This window comes from Crocodylus siamensis, chromosome 10, assembly GCF_052110815.1.
Source record: "Crocodylus siamensis isolate JL-2025a chromosome 10, ASM5211081v1, whole genome shotgun sequence".
In the NCBI taxonomy this organism is placed as follows: domain Eukaryota; kingdom Metazoa; phylum Chordata; order Crocodylia; family Crocodylidae; genus Crocodylus; species Crocodylus siamensis.
Window position 1 is genome coordinate 26,570,092 of NC_143404.1, and position 16,033 is coordinate 26,586,124.

Genomic DNA, 16,033 nt, shown 5'->3' on the forward strand with positions numbered 1-16,033 from the left:
AAAGGAATTGTAATATCTTTTGAGTAGGTTAAAAGTTGAAGCTGCTTTTCTTTCAAAGTGGGGTGGAGGAACAGTCTGCTTTAATACGTATTGTATGGCTCTGCTAACACATCATTATATCCTTCTTTGACTATAAACAGCAGATCCTTACATTTTTTTAATCAGGTTTCTTTTGGAAGGGTTTAGATTGCAGAGTTTGTTTTCTTGAGCTAAAGATCATATCTACACCAAAATGATGTGCTGTCTTTGGAAACACTTTTTAAAAAATTAATGGCCAGTTTTGTGTAAACACATTCAAATAACCTGGGAGAATTCTTCCAGTTTTGTTCTCGTAATAAAGAAACTTACTCAGAGCCATGAGTACAGACATTCAAATACTGAGAAAAGGAGAGCTTTCAGTGCTGACACTGTGCAGCCAGAAGGAGGGTGGGGACCTGTGAACACGCCTCAATGTGCCCTGTAGGTTCCCTTAGTCCATCTGGTGACAGATCGCAGGAATGCATAGGGAAGCCCTTATTCACTGCTCCAGAGTGCCCATGGTCAGCCTGTGTTTCCCTGCAGCACAGTGTGGACATTGCCAAGAGGGTGTGGTGTGTTCCCTGCTGAAGCAGCAGAGTCCAGCAAGTGACATACTGTCTTCGTGGGATGGGAGGGAAGGGATCCTGGAAGACCATTTTCTGTTCTGAGATACACCACATCATGTACAGACATTCACTCTCCCAGGAGGTACTCTTCCAGGGGTGATTTAACCCTAGTTGTTCCTAGGTTATTTTTCTTCCAGAGCAACCTTTTTTACTCCAGTAGAAAAAGCCTGAGCACGTGTACACTCATGATTTCTCCTGGGAAAGTAGTGACTTTCACAGGAGAAACTGAATGTCTGTATGAGGTCTAAATGGACCCCAACATTCTGTCAGTTATAGTACATTTATAACTTGCAATTAAAGAGTTCTCTAAAATGTACTGTACAGAGCACTAATCCAAATAACAAATGGTACTATATTTTACAAGTTATAGCCTAAAAGAAATAGGCTGTGCTAAAGGAACATAGAATGTATTAAAATTAGCATTAGCTTCTCTATAAACATTGGGATGTTTCATGGTCAAGGGTATACTTAAGTACTTCTTTCTTATGGTATTTGAGGCATGTTGGGTAGGTATTAGTTCCTGCTGGTGCAAAGACTTCTTTGCTTTTCTGTACTGATGGTTCATCAGAGCTCTTTCACCGTTCAGGTGGAGGCAAAATGCCACTTTAAATTTACCAAATGAAAATATAGATATTTAAGTCATTGTGCCGCCTCCTTTATTTTGGTCAAGTAGCATATGTTTTTATTTCCTAATTACAATGCTGAATACAGTTATTCATTTCATGTTCTTAGAGAATCCTTTTTGTATTAAAACATTGCAACATCTTTCTGTTCATGAACTGGTTCCCTATAATGAGATCTTTCATTAAGCAGATTCAGAATAAAGTTGCTGGACAGAACATTCTTCAAACTATGACATTGTATGTAATATTTTCTTTTTTTTAACATACTGCATATTTTCATGATAATGATCCCCAACACCAGTAGCAGAATATGTCCTGCAAATATTCTGGTAATTGAAAAACACTGCATTTCATATCAATGGTAGAATATTTCTCTTAACATTTCCCATTATTTTTGTATGCCTCAGGTAACTACCCAAAATGCTCTAAGTAATGTTTTTATTTAAGAATGTTTTTGGTAAGTCCTGCCTGTCTGAGAAGATGGCTTACTATCATGCAGATAAGCTAATTTTATAAAAAATATTTACATGCCATATTCAGTCTTGGCAAATGCATTTATAATAACTCTCTGTTAACTAAAACAATGGGGAGAATATTTTTTTCCTACAAACAGTAGAAAACAAATAAGAGAACTTAGTGCCTGAGAACCCTCAAGAAGAGAAATTAATTACTCTGAAAAGATAGTTAAGAAATATCTTAATGAAGTAGCAAGTTTCCTAAGTGCATGTTGAGCTCAATGCATCCAGAAGGCACAGTGTCATTCAATAGTATATCTTTTTTCAACTGTGTTTTTTTTTGTTTGGGAAATGTTGTCTTTACTTAAGAACTGTCATTTACTGGGTCAGACCATACATCCATCTTGCCCAGCATCCTGTGTCACACTGGCAGAAAATGGATGCTGAAAGGGAGAGTAAACCTGTTATGACCAGGTTTTTTTTTTCCCACTGTTCCTCTCCCACTTGCAGCCTTCAGCATTTAGGGCATTTTTACACGTGAAAAGCACCCAGTACTGTAACGCATGCAGTTATATAAGCGGCAAAATGAGCATCAGCACACAGAAAATGGTGGCCATATGCTTTTGAACTGAAACACATCGGAGATGTTTTAGTTCAAAAGTACACCCCACTGTTTTCTCCATGCTGATGTGCATTTTGCCACTTACACAACTGCAAGTGATGCAGTGTGGTTCTCATCACCTCGCAAGCAGAGCAAACTCGATTAATCAAGTCTGGTCCAATGGGCTGGATCTCTGGCACATTGCAGCATGAAAAAGTATGTGTATAGGTACCCATAAGGTTTAAGAAGTTCTAATTCAGAGGCTTTATCCTTAACTCCCATGCTCAATAGCTACTGATGCCCGTTTCCTCTAAGAATCTGTCCAATCCATTTTTTTACAGCTCTGATGCACTGGGAAGTGCATTTGAGTAGGTTGTAGTGATTTGGGTTCCCATGTGCAGAATGAAGGCACTCAGGCCTACAAATAAAAACTTGCTTAAACATGAGGTTGTATCATTAACATCTTTGTGATTGTTTGTATGCTTAAAATAGGGAGGGTGTTAGCCTGGAACGTGGGAGACTCATCTTGTGTGTCAGGTTCCTGAGCAAGTCACTTCTCTGTGGGACCTGTGGAGGAAGTGTTCTTGTTTCTGGTTCCATCAGACTACTTGTAATCTTGAACCCTGTTGACACCAATACAATGTTGGTATCATGGACAGGAATAAATGTGTTTAAGCATATACTACAAGGTGGAGGGCTTTCATGAAGAAATTACATGCTGCTATCTTCTCTGCTGCTATATTTTAAAAAATCAGGTATATAAAGGATATATAAAGGAGGGAAAATAAGAAATCCTTACAACATTTATAAACTTCTGTTGCTCTGATGTCTTATTGCCCTGGGAACAGAATTGGGGACAAATATTGTGTGGAAGACATATATTTATGTTATATGTAATTTATCATCATAATTAAAAATACCAAATATATAGAAAAAAATTAAGTATGCTAAAAATTTTTTCTGAAATCACTGATTACAAGTTACATGTAGTAAGCTTAAAACAGCTGGTTCTGCTAGTTACCTTATTTCCTTATGCTTACAGTACAAAAGACAGCAGAAGTAATTAATTTCCGAATCAGGATGCTATGAAAAAAGTATTCTCTGATTTACTGCCTCCATTGGCTAAATATTTCTATTTTAGATTTATGTTGATTTAATTTACTGCAGCTCATTGCATTATCTTAAATCATTTATACCATACGTGAACTTATTATCCACAGAAAGAACTGTACTAGATTTTTTCAGTGTTTTTTTGTAAGAAAATCTGAATTCAGAACACAGAAAATTTCAATAATAACTTTGGTTTGGAAGGCTTTTTGGGTCCAGAAAAGAGGTAAGAGAAACAGATGAGTTCCCCAACTTCTAGGTTGCTCTTTGTTGTGGCCTTCTGCATCTGAGTGCTCTAGCCATTTGTTTATATAGTCGGTCTTAATTTCTGGCCTAGCGAGCATTTACATGTTTATATGAGTGGCAGTAGTTTCAAAAGAATGATTGAGAAACAGTTTTGCTAAGTTTGAGGTTTGAGTACTCTGATGGGAGATAGGACACCTGGGTTTGACCCCTTTTATGTCGATTCAGATAACCTAGGGTGAGTTTTTGAGTGTATATGAGTGTCTCTAGCTTTTCATAAAACAACTGAAAGACCTCTCATAGTGCTGCAGAATGAAGAAAATGTTTTTAATCATTATATTTTTGCAGATCAGGGAAACTGTTTCCTGATCATCATTATTCATAGACCTCAGTGGGACACTGCTTATGTGATGAATCTCAAGTCTCATGATTGTTTGCAGGATTGTAGTCTAAGTCTGGGAACATTTTTGGGCACACTGCCAAAACACCTGCAACCTTCACTTATAAGATGTTGGCATGCTAGGAGCAGATAGCAAGGGAACCGTGAGGGACCTGATCTTTGTTGTGGCAGTGTAGCCCTGTTCCCTTCCCCACCATCCACCTGAAGGTGCATGTGCACCCACTGCTGGCAACAAGCCAGACCAGGACTCCATGGACCCTGGTGCAGCCACTTGTAGCCTCCCAGATGCCTACCACAGCCACCCACTATTGAACCTAGGCTGCTTGCAGTAGGTGGTAGGGAGCCTGCAAGCAGCTGCACTGGAGTCCAAGGAGCCCTGGCCCAGATTATTGTGAGTGTCGGGTACATGTGCACCTTGGGGTAGATGATGGGGCAGCTGGGAGGAGCTCTATCCTTGTTGTGGCAGCACAGCCCCGGCCCCTTCCCTGCCATCCATCCTGAGGCACTTGTGACAAGCAAATGCTTCACATGCCATGTTCTGGCACGTGTTGTTGCTGGGGTTGCTGACCCCTGGTGTAAATTAAAACATACATGAGATTAACCAGTGTGTCCCTTCAAAAGGGGTGGGGGATTGGGGATAATCTGAAAAGTTAATAAACAATTAGTTAATTAGAAAATGCGTTTAAGACATGTCTATATCCCGATTGCATAATGTGAAGGAATGCTTTTATACAACTGATGGGGAAAAAAACTGTTAGGTGTTCTTAAGTTAAAAAATGGGGAATCTGTCTGTCTGTATCAGAGATGCTGGGAGCATCTACATGCATGCCTGACTGCACAGTTGTTACTGTGCCATCATGTGGTACTTGCTTTAGCTGTTACTGGGCAGTCCCAGCGATGAACGACCCTGCTGCACAGTAGCTTTGGCACCACGGTTCATGCCCACCAACACTATGTGGCCGTCGCAATGAGCTACAGTGACGTTGCATCTTGTGTTGATGCACCTAATCTTTGGTACTTAACTCCTGAATTCTGTGTGCCTGACCTCACAGCTGTATCAAGTCTAGGGAGTTTGGGGAAAAAATGTTATATAACAACAGTGCTTCCTTCTCCTCTATTCACATTTGATGCAGATAAAGATTTTCTCAGTTGCTCAAACAGGGAAATTCTTACATTCTCTTTTAGGTGACTATTTAGATACTGAAGGAAATTTTCATTACTTGCTTCTAGATCTTCTTGTGTGCTCACATGATCATAAAATGTAGCTTAATAATTTCAGAACATTACTACTGAGTATCGCTGTCTTTTTTTCCACTTGTCTTTAATACTTCAGACTTAGCTGCATGATTCATTTGACACATTACATCTCAGAACAACTAAAGGAGGCCTGCATCTTTTTTCTTTGCACAGTCTTATAGAAAAAGCTAATAGGTTATCAAAGTTTTCAGGTTGTTACCAATATGTATTTGGAAATCAAAAGGTTAGAGATTTTTTTTTTTGTTTTGGGGGTGGTGTTAACATCTCAGTAAAAAATAGTTTAAACAAAATAGAAAATTTTCACCTATACCAATTAAATTTTATTTGCTTTCTTTAATGTCAGTTATTCAAACAGTGTTTTTCATTCCCACAAAGCTTGGCCACTGTAGAGTTTTTTGTTTTGTTTTGTTTTTGAACTATTGAGGGGAAAATGGAAGATAACATATTATAGCCCCAGTTCTCATCGTTTATTATCTTTGATGTTTTTAGGTGGTAGAGTGACTAATCCCAGATTAACGATTGGCTATTCTGGAAACGTTCATTTTCTACCAGACCCAGAATAATGGATATAAAAGACAGAAGACATCGCTCTTTGACAAGAGGTCGGTGTGGGAAGGAATGCCGCTATACAAGTTCTTCATTGGACAGTGAGGACTGCAGAGTACCAACTCAAAAGTCCTATAGCTCAAGTGAGACACTGAAGGCATATGACCACGACACCAGAATGCATTATGGAAATCGAGTTTCTGATCTGGTTCACAGAGAGTCAGATGAGTTTCCAAGACAAGGTATGTTTAAAGGACAACTATTTTCTGCCATAACTCTCCAGTAAGTAACCTCTGTAACTATGTATACGCTTCATATGGGAGTGGCAGTAGCAATGCTGGTGAAGTAGAGGAAAAAGAACGACAAGTATTTTATTATTATTTTAAATCAGCAACAGCATTTTGTTATCAGTTAGAAGATATGTTCTCTTCTATTGTCATTTCAAGCTGAAAATACCTTGGCATCAAATGCTGTCAGAAATCACATAATTATATAAGTGAAGCAAGCATGAATCTCTGTTTTAACATCTTTTAAACACACAAGCACTAATGACTCTTAACCACCTGTCATATTTGTCATATATCTAGGCACTGGCAAATATGATAACCTTGTATTTGTTTTAGGTATAATAGTGACATTTTCACTTTGCCTTTTCTTTCTTTAATAGATTAGCTGTATTGCTAAGAAGAGTAAAACATTATGATTAGCATACTGTAATTACTAATCAGGTGCTTTGCAATTTCTCCCCTGTTCCTCACTGGTGCATAATTGAAATGTGGAAATGGGATGCAGTTTCTTTTGACGTTGCTGGTGGATTACACTTAATTTCATTTTAAAAAATAGCAGGGAGAAGCCCATATAATTATTCATAATTGGCTATAAAATGTTAGTACCTCACCAAGATCCTAGAACTCATATTACGTTTAAACCACAATTTACTTTGTATCAATTTTAAAGCTGGTTGCCATGACTTACTCCAGAATGAAGTATTACCTGTTTCAAATGTTTACCTGGATTCAATGACTTAAATAAAATATGCAAATCATTAGAGAAGTAGCTTTAAAAATACTTCTTGATAAACTACAGTTCTTCACTGGATGCACTCTTTAATTTTGTCTGCTTGTCAGTTGTCATAGTAAATGAAACACATTTTCCCAAATTTTGTAGGGGAAAAATACATGTAAACAGTGCCTCATGTGTACAGTCTTTGATCTTCTGGTTAACTCCACAAAATGCTTTGCTCCATTAAATTGTCAGTTATTCTGCAACTGTATGCTGCAGAGTTAAAAGCAAATCAGTTGTACATGAAGCATCAGATGTGCGTAACGTTTGATTGGATCTGTGCATCTTTAGATCATTAATGCATATCCCCACTGCTTCCTTTCTGTACAGTAGGTGAACTTGATAGGAAAGTATCATACTAACTAGGACTTCAGAAATGTTTAGGATTATTTTAGGAAACCCACCAAACCCCCTATCAGCATATGATTGTTCTGCACTTGACATTTCTGTTGTTCTGCATCCCTTGGTATGAAAGTCTTCTATTTTCTATGAAGCTTAATAAGAAAGTTTTTTTCCTTTTTACCCATCTATAATGATATTCTGTTTGTTAGAATAATTCTGCAAAGTATCCATATCAGTTTTGACCACTAGGTCACAATCTCCATTAATTAGCTTCACTACTAATTTTTCTTGCTTGCCTCTCATGCACCATGAGCTTATTTACAGACATTTTAATATGGTAATATTATACTTATCCCACCTAAGTATGAATTTTCCATTCTCTTCCCAGGTTTCTGAAAGAATTTTTGTTTACAGTGTGTACTCCCATAAGGATTACCCATCTGACTATAACCCACTTTATACCATAGAATACCTGGGCCATCCTCATCATGGATAGGCAGCACAGTATTTAGGTTTCCTTATATTTATTATGGGCATTTTAGCCCTGGGGCTTCATTATAATTATATTATTTGACACTCATGATAGCCTATATGTTTTATTCTTTATTACTGGTTGTGTAGCTGTTTATCTGGTACTTTTGTTGAAAGGCTCTGTGGGTGGTCTTTTTCTTCCTTTCCTCCTATTTTTATACTTGTGATAAAACTAGTAAAGATACGTCATAGTCTCGACATAATTTACATAGAGTAATGAAGAATTAGCTTTATCATGAGCCTTTTTTATTCTCTTTTTAGATATGTTTGTAAAACAAGTCTTGTACTTTCAGAAAGTAAGTTTGGTTTTCTTTCTTTTTTAAATTAGATGTCTATACGTGTATAAAACACCATCTCTTGATCTATTCCACCCTCTGTCTTTCTTAAGCACCTTCTTCCCTGGTTGACCTTAACTTTGAATGATTGGTAAGAGTAGACCTAGCACATGTATTTTCTGTTTTGCTGTACGTGTGTATGTATTAGACAGAAGCATTACGAAGATGCCATGCTAAGTGTTTGCACATGCAGTTTCCAGCTGCAGACATCTAGGAATTTATGCATGCAAATTTATTCAAAGTTTGAGTGGGTGTTTTGCTGGGATTTGAAATCTGTAGGAAACAAACACGTGTTTAATATGAATAGGCTTTGAAATAATTTTTATCCTTCAGCTACAATAAAAAGGGTTCAAATGATTTTTGCCTTTCAATAATTTTAGATATTCCCCAATATTTTGTGCTTGCCACCAGTAAAGCCTTGTATGGTGTGACTTGTTTGACATCTCTCTGTGTTTGATTAACAATGGTGCTGAGACTACACAAAGCAGTTGTATAACCTGTGCTCTGATCATGATATATGCTTTTGACAATAGCAGTAAAAGTCTGTCAAGCACAAGATCTTATTGTACCCCTTTCATTTTTGATTTACAAGGCTTGACACTTAAATGCTTGATCCAAAGTTATACTCAAGGGTAGGTTGCCTAAAATTAGACCTTCCAGCTTTAGTAAGGTATGTAGTATATGTATTAAACTGTCCTGCTCTGCTTGTTTGGTTCATTTTTGTAAATGAACAGGTCTTTGAAAGTTATCAATGCCTTTCTGAGTTAGTTTGGGCAAGGTGCTTTATGATAAAAGTCTATGTTGATGGACTACATGATTTTTCACCTCTGTTGACAAGTTAATTGGGAATGCCTGACAATCATTATCATCTGATAGCTAGTTTGGATTCTTGGGTGAAAGAAGTTTTTATGATTTCATTCTAGTTCCTATCAACTAGGTCTGCCAGAAATATTCCTCTCCCTCACGGGTATCAGTTGTTGCCACACAAACTGGCATTCATGTTGTGAAGGATGAGCTTTCTTACGGTGTCAGAGGCAGAAAATCTTTATATACCTTACCTATCCTTATACTAAATGGAGAAACTCAGCCTTCAACACAGTCAATAAGTACATTTTCTGAGTACTACACATTTTTAAAAATAGATATTTTAAGGTTTGGTAATCATTATTAGAAAGTAAACATTTGCCCTCAGATACCAAACTGAAGTGCCAGGATACCATAGTTATCTCCTCCTGGAAATATAGGGAACCACTTCGGGTATATTTTTGATAACCACTGTGCTGTAAAAGGCAGTGACTAGAAGGTAAGTTTGTCAGAAGCATCACTGTCTCTTGAATACTATCTTTGACCCAGTGTTCTTTCAGAACCCTCTTCAGCTATTCCTCCAGACTGCAACTAATAGTTACGTACAATGTACTTTAGTATGATTTAACTGAACTAGACTATGCAAATGAGTTACAAATATTATATGGAACTAAAACAGTGAATTAGAATAATTGTGCCAGCTCCATTGTATAATCACTCTCAAAGTGTGCTTGCAAACTCTTGAATGAAATTATGTAACAAATATACCTGTTTACTATTAATTTCCCTGCCAGTCAATTATTTTAATATTATTTAACAGGGAAAGAAATGTGTATATAATGTAGCAGCAGCATGCAGCTGTCTTTATTGTCCAGTCAGTTTGAAAAATTCAGTCATTTATCAGGGAAAACATTTATATTACATAGGTTGTCATAAAAAGTGAAGAGGCTTTCTAAATATTCAATTCTAAGTTGACTAAAATATTTTTTTTTCCTTTTTCTACTTTTTGCTGAGATGTCAAAGGTTTGAGAATAGTTCTGACACCTTGAATACTGGGATATTTTACAACCTGCTGGTAGGATGTGGATTTCTCTACATGCCATGGGTTTTGCCACCAAAGATTTTTAGTTATCAAACTTTTTATTTTTTTTTAAGAAAGAAAGCATTTTTCTTCTGACTTACTATACTGACACAGCACAAGAAAAGTACGTCAGCGATGGAGACTTGGGCAAAAAATAAAATTTTTGGAAAACCATACTTCAAGAAATAGACATTAAGGAAGAAAACTTCTATTCCTGTAGACTTAGTAACCAAACTAGATTGAACGATCATTTATGATTTTAGAACTCTATTAGCTTTGCAGAGAATCCGAGTCAGGTGGTTACAGTCTTTAACTTCTGTGTTCACAAGTCAGGAAGAAGTAGCTGCAACCAGAAGATATTCTCCTGCACCATGTAGGTAGTAGTGTGTGGTCAGACATCAGCAGATGCCCCCTGCTTCTAGAAATGTAGGTCTACCATGTCAAAGATGTGGCAGTGCTTTGTATAGCCATAAAAAGGCTTTATCATTTCATAGTTTCTAGGGTCGGAAGGGACCTGAGTAGATCATCTAGCCCAACCCCCTGCCATGGCAGGAAAGAGTACTGGGGTCAAACGGTCCCAGCAAGGTGTTAATCTAACCTCCTCTTAAAAACCTCCAGGGTAGGAGCCTGCACCACTTCTCTTGGAAGTTGGTTCCAGATCCTAGCTGCCCTAACAGTGAAGTAGCACCTCCTGATATCTAGCCTAAACCTACCCTCTGCCAGCTTGGGACCATTATTCCTGGTCACTCCTGGCAGTGCTCGGGGGAACAGGGACTCCCCCAGTGCCTGCTGATCCCCCCTGACTAGTTTAAAGCAGGCCACTAGATCCCCCCTCGGCCTTCTCTTATGGAGGCTGAACAGGTTCAGGTCCCGTAACATGTCCTCATAGGGCCTGCCCTGCTGTCCTCTGATCATGAGAGTGGCCCTCCTCTGGACCCTCTCCATGCTGTCCACATCCCTCTTGAAGTGCGGCACCCAGAACTGGACGCAGTACTCCAGCTGCGGCCTGACCAGTGCCGCATAGAGGGGGAGGATCACCTCTTTGGACCTGCTCAGGATGCATCTATGGATGCATGACAAGGTACCATTGGCCTTCCTGACTGCCTCCCCACACTGCCAGCCCATGTTCATCTTGGAGTCAATGATGACTCCAAGATCCTTTTCTGCCTCTGTGCTGACAAGAGGGGAGTTCCCCAACCTGTAGGTATGGCGCCAGTTGTTCCTCCCCGGGTGCATCACTTTGCACTTGTCCGTGTTGAATCCCATCCTATTCTCATCCGCCCACCCTTGTAACCTGTCTAGGTCCAATTGTAGTCTGTTGCTTCCTTCTAGTGTGCCCACATCCCCCCACATCTTAGTGTCATCAGCAAATTTGAACAGGGTGTTTTTTACCCCCTCGTCCAAGTCATTGATGAAGATGTTGAACAGTGCGGGCCCGAGGTTGTTTTAACCTACCTGCCTTGGGCACTGTCAATAGCTGGAGGGCCACTTTAGGAATTTGGGTGAGCAGTTGCTGTCCAGAGGGCAGGGAGGAGTGCTGACCCAGCCCAGTGAAGGAGGGGAGTGGTGCTGACCTGAGCCAGTGCAGTGGGGATGGGACAAATGATCCTATCTGCCAGGGGTGCTGGATGGAGCAGCTGTGCAGGATCTCCATGGAGACTGGCCTGGGACCCCGGTGGGCAGGGTGTGCTCAGCTGGACAAATGGCATGCAGCTGCTGGCAGGTGCTGAGCAGTGTCCAGGAACAGGACAGGTTGGTGGGGCAAAGATTGTGGGCAATGACAGTATGGAGTTGGGTACTGAGGCAGAGCTGCAATCTGCTCCCTACATGTCCCTGTGATAGCAGCTTGTTCTTCAGGCAGGAACATGGGGGAGTGGCTCTGCCCTGAACCCTGGCCCCATGCTATTACCACCCTACAATCCTGCACCCAAGCCCCGCCCACCTGTCCCACTCCGGGCCTGCTCCCTGCCTGCCCATGGCCCTATGCCATCCGCCCTGCCTGCAAGGGTTCCAAGCTGGTTTCCATGGAGATCCTACCAGGCCAATCCAACCCGTGTCCCTTGCACTGGGTGTAGAGCAGATGGGGCAGGGTGCCTGGACAGTGGGGCTGGGGCTGGTGGTGTCAGAGACACTAGTGGTAGCAGCCAGAAGGAGCCAATGCTGCGGGGACGGTTGGGAAGTAGAGTTCAGCTGCCATGCTGCCCCCACCACACTGTACTCCTGGGGGTAGCAAGACTGGCTGCATGTGCCACAGCTTAGGCTACTCCCACTCCTGGGCCAAGCAGGGCTGAGGGACCTGCCACAGGCTGGAGAGAACCCTTTATTGGCCTGGATTTGACCTGTGGGCTATATTTTTCCCACTCCTGGGCTAGCACTTGGTTATTTACCCAGAATCATAGATTCATAGATTTCATAGATTTTGTAGACATTTGGGGCTGGAAGGGATCTCGTGAGATCGAGTCCAGCCCTCCCACCATAGGCAGGAAGTCACTTGGGATTAAGTGACCCCAACAAGAAATACATTCACCTGCTTTTTAAAATAGTCTAGAATAGGTGCTCCTCTGGGGGAAGTTTGTTCCAGACCCTGGACAATCGCACCATAAAGAATTTTTTTTTTTTTTATGTCTAGTCTAAATCGGCCTTCCTGGAGTTTGTGGCTGTTAGAACTTGTTATCCCTTGGGGAGCTCTGGTGAACAGCTGTTCTCCCAGGTCCTGATGCACCCCTCTTATGTAATTGTAGGCTGCCTCCATGTCCCCCCTGAGCCTTCTCTTCTCCAGACTGAAGAATGCCAAATCCCTCAGCCTCTCCTCATACAGCCTTCCCTCCAGGCCTTGGACCATACAAATGGCTGTCCTCTGGACTCTCTCAAGCTTCTCCACATCCTTCCTGAAGTGGGCGGGGGGAGGCACAATACTGGATGCAGTACTTCAGCTACAGTCTCACCAGGACTGAGTAAAGCAGGAGGATGACTTCCCTAGTTTTGCTTGAGATTCATCAGTAGATGCATGCCAGAGTTTGGTTTTCTTTGCCAGCCACAGCATTGCATTGGTGGCTTATATTCACCTTTGGTCAATTAAGATTCCCAAGCCACTTTTGGTCATGGTGCTAGCAAGCTGTTGAGTTTGTAAGTATGTTGAGGGTTCTTCCTACTGAGGTGCATCACCTTACTTTTCTCCACATCGAAGGCCATCAGGTTTTAGTTGGCCAGCCTTAAGAGCATATTCAGTTTGGTCTGTATCCCCAGCCTGTCCTGTGGTGTAAGCATCCTCCTTCATAATTTGGTATCATCCACAAACTTGGCCAATTTGCATCTGACTCCGGAATCCAGATCTTTAATGAAGATGTTAAAGAGTACCAGCCCAAGTACCGATCCCTGCACCACGCTGATTTGCTCCCATCAACGAGTACTGTTTGGGTCTGACCTCATAACCAGTTGCCTAGCCATCAGAACCTATAATGATCAAGGCCGCAGTTCCCCAGCTTAACCATGAGGACATAATGGGGAACTAGGTCAAAGGCTTTCTTGAAATCCAGATATATGACATCCATATCATCTCCCTTGGCCAGGGCACATGTGGTTGGTCAGGCAAGACCTGCCAGTCACAAAGCCATGTTGGCTAGTATTGAGATGCTTGCCTTCTGTTCATCTGATGTTGACGGATCCCTTGACAATTTTCTCCAGGATTTTTCCAGGGACAGGCATTAGGCTGATTGGTCTATAATTCTCTGGGTCATCCCTCCTCCCTTTCTTGAAGATGGGGATCATGTTGGTTCTTTTTCAGTCTTCAGGGACCTTGCCTGAGTGCCAGAAATTTTCAAATATCTCTGCCAAGGGGAATGCAATGATGTCTGCCATCTCCTTTAAGACTCTCAGGTGCATTCCGTCTGGGCCCGCGGACTTGTGAACATCCAGTTTCTTGAAGTGTTCCGTCACCTAACCCACATTGCTGTTGGGCCCATCACCTACTCCCAGAACGGTTTGTATCCTTCCTGACAGTGTGATCCTCCTGGGTGGGTGAAAAACTGATACAAAGAAGTCATTTAGGAGATTGGCCCTTTCTTGGGTATCATGTGTCAGTTGCTCTTTAGGAGGAGCCCAATGCTATCTTTGTTCTTTTATTGACTTCCCACATATCTAAAAAAGGACTTTTTGTTGTCCTTGATTCCTGTAGCTAGACTGAGTTCAGTTTATGCCTTGGCTTTTCTCGAGCACTCTTTACAGGTACGGGTGAGTGCTGAGTAACCCTCTTTGGTGATGATTTCTGTTTTCCAGCTGGTGTAGGCTTCTCTTTTGAGTTTAACGAGGTTCAACAGTTCCTTGTTCAACCAAGGGGGCTTCCTTGCCCATTGACTGCATTTCTTGTGAGATGGTATGGGTTTCCCCTATGCTTCTAGGATTCTGTTTTTGAGAGATGACCATTTCTCATGTACTCCCTTTTCTAGGGGGTTATGGCCTCTAATTGCCTGACCGACCAATTCTCTCAGTTTGCAAAAGTCAGCCTTCCCAAAGTTAAGGACTTCTGTTTCCCTTTTGGAAGTCTAGGTATATAGCATCTCCTGTGTCGAGGGAGATCTACCACATCTCCCGTGTCCAGGTGGTGAGTGACCTGAAGGAGATGAGACCCTCCAAGGTGGGTTTGGCAAAATCCAAGGTGGGTTTTGCAGCTAGTTTTGAAGCTAGCTCAAATATGTCTACACAGGTTGCATGTGCAACTTTTGGCTGCAGTGTAAGCATTGCCTAAACGTATGAAGTTGTATTGTCAAAGTAGATGTTGCATTCCCAGTTTCATGGTTTAGTTTTATAATTAATTTTCATCTCTAACAGTTCCAGAAACAACCTTTGAAGAAATACACAAAAAAATGAATAGATGCACAATTCTGGAGTGTCTTGGTTAACATTCATATCTCACTAGTAATTTTTTAGCTTGAACCAAACTGCAGGCTTTGACCTATCACAGAAAGTTATTTCTCAATATTTGTATTGTATTGACTGCTTCTTATCCACTCAACCTCAAGTCTGATGTAGTTTTTCAATAAATCTCTTCTGGGAATGATTAGAACAAATAGAGTGTGTGCTTGAAGTTATTAAAAATATGTGCAACAAACAGACTTATTTAACAATGCCCAGAAGCCTTTCTATACCTATACCTAGAATATCTTCCCAAAGTGGTCTGTGAACATCATTTGGTTTCATTGCATTTCTTTGTAAATGAAGATATAATTTCAGTGGAGCAGAATGACTCAAAAATGTGAATTCTATTCCTATCAACATCTGCAGAAATTATTTTTATTCTTGGTTTTCCACAAATATATGTGGCTTGTAGTTTGATTTAAGTTCAGTTACCATATTTACTTGATTTGAAAACAAGGGTTTTTTTCACCATTTGAAAAGGGGGAGGGGTAGGACCTCCTTTTAGAATGGAGTATGATGGCAGGTGGCTGCTGTGGCTCTGGCTCCAGCCCCTACCTGGCATCAGGGCCATAACTGCTGCTGCCTCCTAACTCCTCCCCTTCCCACCTTCTGCCACCTCTGCATCCCATGATTTCTGCCCACCCTAAGCAGTATCTTCTCTCTTGTCTGCCCCTCTCCCTCATCTCGTACAATTATTCCATGCCAGCAGGCTCCTGCATAGCTACTACAGGGGCTGGGCTGGGGCCATTCTCATTGCCCAAGGCTAGAATAAGGATGGAGCCTGCTGGTATGGAGCAAGGGTATGGAGGCAGAAGTAGTGAAGATCAGTGGCTGGGGGAAGAGAGAGGGAGAGAAGAAGCTAGGGGAAGGGTAGGAGGGGGAACAGAGGTGGAAGAAGAAGGGGAAGCAGTGGCTGGGGGAGGAGGAGGAGGGGAAGGGGAGGGGAAGGGGGGCAAGCATAAACAGGGAGGCAGGCTGTTTGACCTCCTTATACTATCTGCTCCTCCCCATTCCTCTGCAGCTGTAGGGGGAATAGATTTCATAGACGTTAGGGCTGGAAGGGACCTTGGAAGATCTTCAAGTCCAGC

The 16,033-nt window shown here is 41.3% G+C and overlaps 1 protein-coding gene across 7 annotated transcripts in view; it reads left to right on the forward strand.

Annotated features, from left to right (window-relative positions):
- The window catches only part of TENM2 (teneurin transmembrane protein 2), a 1,200,689-nt gene that overhangs the window by 288,379 nt on the left and 896,277 nt on the right, over positions 1 to 16,033 (forward strand). For all 7 annotated transcript variants that reach the window (XM_090064279.1, XM_090064280.1, XM_090064278.1 and 4 more), the window contains one exon: positions 5,820 to 6,118. In XM_090064279.1, coding sequence (XP_089920405.1) covers positions 5,893 to 6,118 — 226 coding nt within the window. In that variant the 5' untranslated portion in view covers positions 5,820 to 5,892. The remainder of the gene's footprint in view (positions 1 to 5,819; positions 6,119 to 16,033) is intronic.